This window comes from Cibotium barometz, chromosome 53, assembly GCF_041138505.1.
Source record: "Cibotium barometz isolate CiBa-2024 chromosome 53, ASM4113850v1, whole genome shotgun sequence".
NCBI lineage: Eukaryota > Viridiplantae > Streptophyta > Polypodiopsida > Cyatheales > Cibotiaceae > Cibotium > Cibotium barometz.
In genome coordinates, this window is record NC_141098.1 from 9,850,668 (window position 1) to 9,858,913 (window position 8,246).

The 8,246-nt window shown below is 39.0% G+C and overlaps 1 protein-coding gene across 1 annotated transcript; it reads right to left on the reverse strand.

The window, feature by feature from the left end:
• Positions 1–1,646: 1,646 nt before the first annotated feature.
• On the reverse strand, positions 1,647–3,760 carry LOC147608266 (uncharacterized). The gene is made up of 2 exons (XM_086788880.1): positions 3,409–3,760; positions 1,647–2,781 (listed from the first exon to the last, which is right to left on the reverse strand). The coding sequence occupies exons 1-2, from the start codon at positions 3,420–3,422 to the stop codon at positions 1,989–1,991; spliced, it is 807 nt and encodes a 268-aa protein (XP_086645006.1). The 5' UTR covers positions 3,423–3,760; the 3' UTR covers positions 1,647–1,988.
• Between the last annotated feature and the right edge of the window lie 4,486 nt (positions 3,761–8,246).

The following is an 8,246-nucleotide window of genomic DNA, read 5'->3' on the forward strand; positions in this document are numbered from 1 at the left end:
CCATCAGGGAATTCCAAAAAAGGTATAGCTTAATCTGTCTTTGTCTTATGGTCCCTTACACGTCCTCTAACTCATACGTACATACCATCACTTACTTTTGCTTAACATTGCAAATTATTAAAGCCTATAGCTATATGGCAGCAACTCTGTGAATTGCATGTTGCTCTTTCTGCAAAAATGGAGAACAAGTGTGTGGAGCTAGTGTGCAAATTGTATTGTTAGAATTTTCCTGTACCTTCAGGTCAAACCTAATTGATCAAGATATTTTCATTAACAAGGAGGTCCTCCAAGGGATTAGAAAGTCTTAAGGTGTAGCACCCACGAAAGCATTGTTAGTTGTCAGCCATCCATTTGTTAAACAGCCTGCTCTGTCTTTTCCACCTTTCTCTTGAATTCTGATTTACATCTTTGGCAACCTTTTGAAGTGTGCATCCACGCTTTACATTTCGAATGCCTCAATGTGCAGTTTCCTTACTTCAAGGAGAATTCAGTATAAGTTTGATTGCTGGAATTTCTTGTTAATGTTCCAACATCCATCCAAGTAGAGGTTGGCATGCTGCATCCCACATTTCCACTCCATATTATTTTAAAGATACTTCTTCATTTTGATTATTTAATGCGTTCTTCCTCTACACCCAAAAATTTGCCGTTTTTGATCATAGCTTTGATTAAATGTATTCTTCCTCCATACCCAAAGCAAACAAGTTAAAATTACCCAAAATAAAATTTGGGGAGAGAGAGAGAGAGAGAGAGAGATTTATTTATTTATTTATTAACGTCTATGAAATGGGTCTATGAGACCACAAGGTGGAATGCTGCTCAAGGTCAGGCAGAGGTATGCAAGGAGGGAGAGAAGTGGACGTGGGTGATCGATAAAACCACCGGCACAGAGAGGAGAGTGTGTGGGTGTGTAAAAGTAGCAAGTTACACTGGTGTAGCTGACCTGCATCGAATTGTTCCACAAAAAAAGCATTTCATATCTCAACAAAGGCTGATAGTGATTACAAAAGCTTCTGTACCCACATAAGCTATAGCATAAAATCCTAAGTCAGATAACATTCGAAGAGAAATCTCCAGCCTATGAAGACCACCTTAGAAACACACAAAAGCCTTCACCCCTGATCTTCACAACCAGCCTATTCTTGGAAAAAGATTCCCACCCTACCGAGACCACCTAGGCCAAATAAAAACATTCCCCACTGATCTTCACAACCAGCTGACCCTGACCAAACCATGTCAGCTCAATAGCACAGCTACCAACCTCAAAAAGAGCATCTTCCCCTATAATAGCATGAAATGCCCAATGGCTCAAGCTCATCATATGTTGGAAATAGGAGGGCAGCAGTGACACCCAAAGTTTATCAGTTTAAGAGGCAAGCTTTGCACACTTTCGCCAATTCAATAGAATCTAGCAAGTATCCCAAGAGAGAAAGAGAGAGAGAGAGAGAGAGAGAGTACTTCGTGTATATTCAAATCACAAGGCAAAATTCATGTATGGAATATAAAAAGAACTGTCATCTTATGAACACCTGCCCTCAATTGACAATGATAGAGATGCCTAACTGCTCAGCAATAAAACTACAATGTTAGCTTCTGCTGCAAATTACAAAGCAGAATGAGCTGCAATAACAACCAAATGCAAGACATCCAAAACCCAGACATAACATTTAAAGATACAAGTTTCGTACTAATAGTCGCTTTAAAGCAAGCTATATGATTCCTTTCACACATAATCAAGAGTAGAAACACATTCTCCTATGTGAAGGTTCCAAAAACAAAAGGAAAACTGTTCCTTGCATGCAAAACAAGGATCAAACTGAATTCTCCAAAATAATCCTCACTACAAGGTGTCTAACCTTACACATTGAAAAGCCTTAAACCAGTAAGGACCTAATCAAATACTCTGCATTGAGACTTGTAACTCCCAGATCTAAAACCCTGTCCACAAAACCATGCAGACCTGTACTTGTTCCCCACAATGTAAAAGCTCATTGCTGAGACCTGGCAGCAGCACGCATGGCTTCTTCAAGGGAAGATGGAAAGAGTTCCACATATCTGCTTCCTAGAGTCATCTTGTCTTTCTTCATGGCAGCTTTTGATTCTTCTGGTCCACTAAACTCCACAAATGCTTCTCCAGTAGCACGGCCATCGGAATGGGTCACGATGTGTATATTATCATCTTCCAGGACAGAATTACTAAAGAACTCAATGATATCGCGCTTGGTGACAGAGAATGGTAGGCCCCTAAGCCTCAGTACACCTGTGTGCTCAGTGTCATCCTTCTCAGACACGGCCTTGGCAGGAGGCGGTGCAGCCTTGGCAGGAGGCGGTGCATCGTCATTGTGAGGAGATTTCGAATCATGAACCTCAGCTGCAACAGCATGATAATACTCCTGCTTTTTGCACCGAAACACCTCGATGTAGCGGCGCCCCATGTTCTGCCGGTTGCGTTGGAGGGCAAATTCTACCTGCATGGGCATACCAAACACCACATATGCTTCGCCAGTAAAGCGCCCACGCTTGTGGGCCAGTAACACATCCACCAGATCCAGTCCTGCAAAGAACTCATATACATCACGCTCCCTGCAGTCGAAAGGGAGACCTCGGAGTCGAACCACTGGAAGCGGATGAGACTGCCCACCATAGCCTAGGCTACTTCCATAACCATTCGCCAATCGAAGCCCTGAGGAGGTTCCATGGTAAGGGTCGTCATCTAGCATACGCCGCCTCTTGAACCCCATGTCGTATCCATCTCCATGTCCCATGCTCCCAAACATATTCCTTCAACCCAGAAACCGCCCAAAGCCCACCCGTCAATACATAAAACCCTCCTAATATAAAACCTCTGGTTTGTTTTCTGTATTAAAGGGACTCTCCGTGGTGTTGATATATTCTACAGTTAATGCAGAATTTATTTATCTTTTACCATCAAAACCCGATTACAATTCCATTAACACAGAGAAGTTGCACAATCAAGAATTAATGTAAGTAGACTGTAGAAGATGACAATCCGTTGATGACAAAAAGGAGACATGAAAGCACAAGGATGTCTGCAAATTTAGGGTTCGAGATACATAAATATGCAACAAACACAGCACGGAACTAGGGTTAGGGTAGACTACCAAAACTCCATGTACATATTTATGTGTCTACTGTTCTATTCCTATCACTACTACGAAGCCCAAAATTAGGGTTTGAACTTAGCAAGCATGTAAACCGCCCGGAAAAAAAAAAGCACTGCACAAAGTTAGGATTTTAACACTAACAGAGGGAGACTGAGATAGCAGACCAGAAAAAAGCAGAAGGCAGATGACTGTCTTAGAAGCCCCTTAGAAGAGCAGAAAAGCATAAGTTATCCACGAATTATCACCATGTCTTTTTGGTTGTGAGTGAGCGAGTCCCCCTTACCCTCTGGAGTACATAATGGCTGGAGATGCACTCCCAACCAAACCCGGCCACACCCTGCCCAGAAGAGAGAACCAAACCTCTTCCTGTGTCTCCCTCCTTGGGACTCTGCGCGCCGGCCACTGGCCTTCGAAGGAGAATATGGGTATGCAAAGCAGAGCAGATCGGCCTTACTTGGAGAAGATAATCAAGCAACCAAAGCGATGGACCAAAGCGATGGCGATGGCGATGGCGATGGCGATGGCGATGGCGATGGACGAACCTGCAAACCCTAAAAATCTGTTTGCCCGTTAACCCGGCGGCGGACACAGGATCTTCACAGGCGGACGAGAATCCACTTGCCCCTCTCCACACAACATTAGCCTTTACTTCTGTATATGTAGGCATATATATTACGAGGATATTTACCATCCGTCGTGTGGTCCTGGGGGGGGCACGGAGGGGATCCAACTCTTACGGACGCACGAAACGAACGCGTTTTCATGACCTCCTCTGAGATCACGCCGGCTTCTTCTGGGTGTGGTCCCGAGGCATCGAACACGACCATTCTACTAAAGAACATTCTTATCGAGAGGCCTCCTCGCTTGGCTACACCAACTCGCCCCAACTCACGCACCCACTTATGAGCATCTATATCTATATCTTCTATAAATATATTACTTATAACCTGCCATGTGGCAAGCAAAGGAGAGCCCCACTTGGCAAGAGAAGGAGAGATCTTTCACATAAAGGAGAACTAGTGGCTTGACCCGTCCCTGACGGGCAAGAGTATTCTTATTTGTCGATCACAAATCAGTGCATAGAGAGAGGTGTTGTTCTAGAGTTCCAAGATCATGTGTTCAAGCCCTCAATGCGAAAGCGATGGCACGCACGGGTGTGTTTTTTTTCTTACTTTCTAATTCCAAACAATTGAAAAAAAAACGCTCATCTTCGAAGGGTAAGTAGGGATAAGCTGTATATTTGAAGCCCATGATGGGCCCCATGGTCCCTAACTTGCCAACCTATATATAAACACACCATGCTTGCCATATATATACTCCTAAAGCACTCAATGTCATTTCAACCCAAAATAAGATTGACAATCTCAACACACCTGAACAAAGCTTTAAAACAATCTTCGAACAACTGGATTATCTCTCCTTGGAAGCCTATACTCCTCACCTCCATCTAGCAAAAAAATATTAAAGGAAAAAACATTAGCTAGTCCAAGATAAACTTTTCGTGGAAAATAACAAAACTTATAGAACTCATTTGCTGGATCAATATTTGAGGTGAATGGGGTTTGAACAGGCTTGTAGATAAGTTTTTAATTCATACATGAGTATAATGTATACAAACCATTTTCTAGATGAATAAGTGAGCATAAATTATTCAATCCATCTCATACAAAGATAAAGGGTAATAACATATACAATCACAGAGATAGATAGATACACACACACACACACACACACACACACACACACACAGGAAATAGAAGTTGAGATACAATAAAAAAAGTGCGAGAGATCAAAATAATAGAGAAGTATGGAATTTAAGAAAATGAAAAATTCAGACATATAGCTAAAAGAGAGAGCCGATTCAGACATATAGCTAAAAGAGAGAGCCGATTCTGAAAGTCGCAATACAATTTGTGCCTTGAGTAAAAACATCAATACTCTAACCAAAACCCTAGGCAACTACCCGGGCTTCTAACATACGACTCATCTTTTTTATAATAGCATTGAGTCGATTAATAGATATCTTAAGACTCAATACCTCCAAACCTAAAGTACGTACTTGCTCTTCTAGAGAAACCACTTGTTCTTTACATTGTCCATTACATCCGACTTGACGTTCCCCAATTTCAACATGCATATTCTCCATGTAAGAAATCAGGTCTAGTTGGTTAGCCTCCATCTAGCCTCCATCCGACCATTGCTGTCAAGGACACAATGGAGATGATGAGACAACTCGTTTCTTAGCATATCTCCCTTTTGGCTACCACTTCCACAGGTCTCGTCCCAAAGGACTTCTAAGTACTCCTTGCAAGCAACCTCATTTTTCTCGGACCGCTCGCATATCTCCACAATATTTTATAGACGTTTAGAGCTTGGTTGTCTGGATGGAGACCTTGACCTAGCGAGGTGTTTTGCAGCTCGAACATTCATCAACTCTGGTGGAGTAGACAAATAGCCAGTACATCTCTCGAGTGGTTGTTATCATTCAGAATCTCCATTTGCTGAAATTCAAAATTAATATCTTAAGGCTCACCAAATCTCTCTTCATATCTTTACCAATATATAACCAACCCTAGAAACCTACCTATACAAATGTAGATTCCTCCTAGTAAACTATCATAGATACATTTAAGTGTCTCTATATTTTATGTATGGGAAAAATCATAAATTTATCGAAACTTTTTGAGAATGTTCTGAAGTTAAAATAACTATTTGTTAGAACAATCTACAGAGCTCTGTATACAATCTCAAAGGCAATAGTCTAATAAATGGAATTTTTATAGTTTATATAGTTAAGCACAATAATATTGTTTTAATGTGCTCTCTCTCTCTCTCTCTCTCTCTCTTTCTCTCTTTCTCTCTCTATCTATCTAGCCATCCATACAATAGACACACAAAAGATAAAGACAAAATGCCAACAAAGGAACCAACCTCAATAATAGTTAAGCACAATAATATTGTTTTAATGTGCTCTCTCTCTCTCTCTCTCTCTCTCTCTCTCTCTCTCTCTCTCTCTAGCCATCCATACAATAGACACACAAATAGATAAAGACAAAATGCCAACAAAGGAACCAACCTCAAGTTGAACAGAGAATTGGATTCGAATCACCAGTTTTGATGCTATCGTCCTTGTTCTTTCTTCTGCACAAATCTCACGAAAAAACCATAAAACATAATAAACTTATAATCTCTCTATTTTTCTAATCCAAATACACAATAAAACATAACAATAACTATTTGTGTATTACATGATTGTATGGGACAAAGAGAGAGAAAGACAAACATATATATATATATATATATATATATATATATATATAGAGAGAGAGAGAGAGAGAGTGAGAAACACATGCCCATCAATAATCTAAAAGCTTATTACATTATCTTCACCAACTTCCTTAATGGAATGCACTTCAGAATTTCACCAGAAATGAAACGCTTTTCCTCAGAGCTCCTACATCGACTACCCACAATGTAAAAGCCATTTAGTAATCCCAATGCTTCTTTGATTAAGAGGAGCCTGAGATTGTCATCTAGTCTATAAGGGTCCAAAACTATATATATATACCGAGGATTAACATCATCCCACCCATCAAATCCAAGCACTTCCCATTTTGGGCTTGGCTAGGATCCAAAAAAGCCTAAATGTGGCATCTCCTCAAAGAAGACAGTATCTGACAATTTATTATTGTCATAAGTCAACTTTAAGATATTTAATGACATGTCTCTGCATAAAACATAATGAAACTATACATTAATAACAATCATGAACTTTTTTGTATTTAGCAAAGAGACATTATAAGAAAAGAATGAAAAAATAAAATCCATTCAAATACAAAAACAAATCTAGAACCAAATCCATTCGAGAAGAAAACAAACATATTTATTTTCGGAGGAGCTTATGCTTTGGGATACACTTAATAACTTCATCAAATACTTGTCGTACTTGATCTCTTTCAACATGGACAATAGGGTCTATTTTATAACAATCAATCAAGCCCAGGCTTTCTTTAATAATCATAAGTGTAATATTTTCATCTAATTTGTCTAAATCTAAACGTATTTTAATTTGATAAACATCGTTCCATCCAATAGCCTCAACGGCCATGGTCCAGACCAAGTTGGGACTATGAAAAAAATGATGCTCAAATTCAGTAGCCAAATTCACCCTCTCCTCAACGGAAAGAGTACTCCTCATGTGCACAAAAAATATGCAAGTAACTTCTTCCATCTATGTTAATCATACATACATATAAGTAGACGCATGACTACTATGTGCGTAAGTGTAAATTTTAATTTTAACTAATCTATGTATGCACATGGGTGTAGATAAACAAATTGCAACTACTATGTGCATATGTGTGTTTGAATTGCAACTACTATGTGCATATGTGTAGATAACAAATTGCAACTACTATGTGCATATGTGTGTTTGAATTAATACATGTAACTCCAAAAAAAAATCCATATTTTGATAAGCTTTCATAATATAGAATTTACAAAAATAACATTTTAATAAACTTCCATCTTATAATGTTATTGATTAGGGATTTAAGAAGGACTATAATATTTAGAGTTGTGTGTATGTATGTAATGACATTATGTGTGTGTGTGTGTGTGTGTGTGTGTGTGTGTGTGTGTGTGTGTGTGTGTAAAATAATGTAAGCAAATAAATGTGTGTGTGTGTGTGTGTGTAAAATAATGTAAGCAAATAAATGTGTGTGTTATATGTATGTATATATATATATATGTATGTATACATACATACACATACACACATATAAATACATAAACAGATAAAATCACCACACACAACACACAATCACACCCCAAGCACACACACACACACACACACACACACACACAAAACTATTTCACTCTCTCTCTCTCTCTCTCTCTCTCTCTCTCTCTTACACACACACACACACAAATACACTTCTAGTCAAAATTTAAAAAACATTTTTTAAAAACTTCAAAAATATTTCAAATTATTCAAAAGAAAATTATAAGCTCCCATATGTTAGTAAACATCCACAATATGGCATTAAATAAAAACATTTTAATAAACTTGGAAAAACCTCTCTCTCTCTCTCTCTCTCTCTCTCTCTCTCTCTCTCTCTC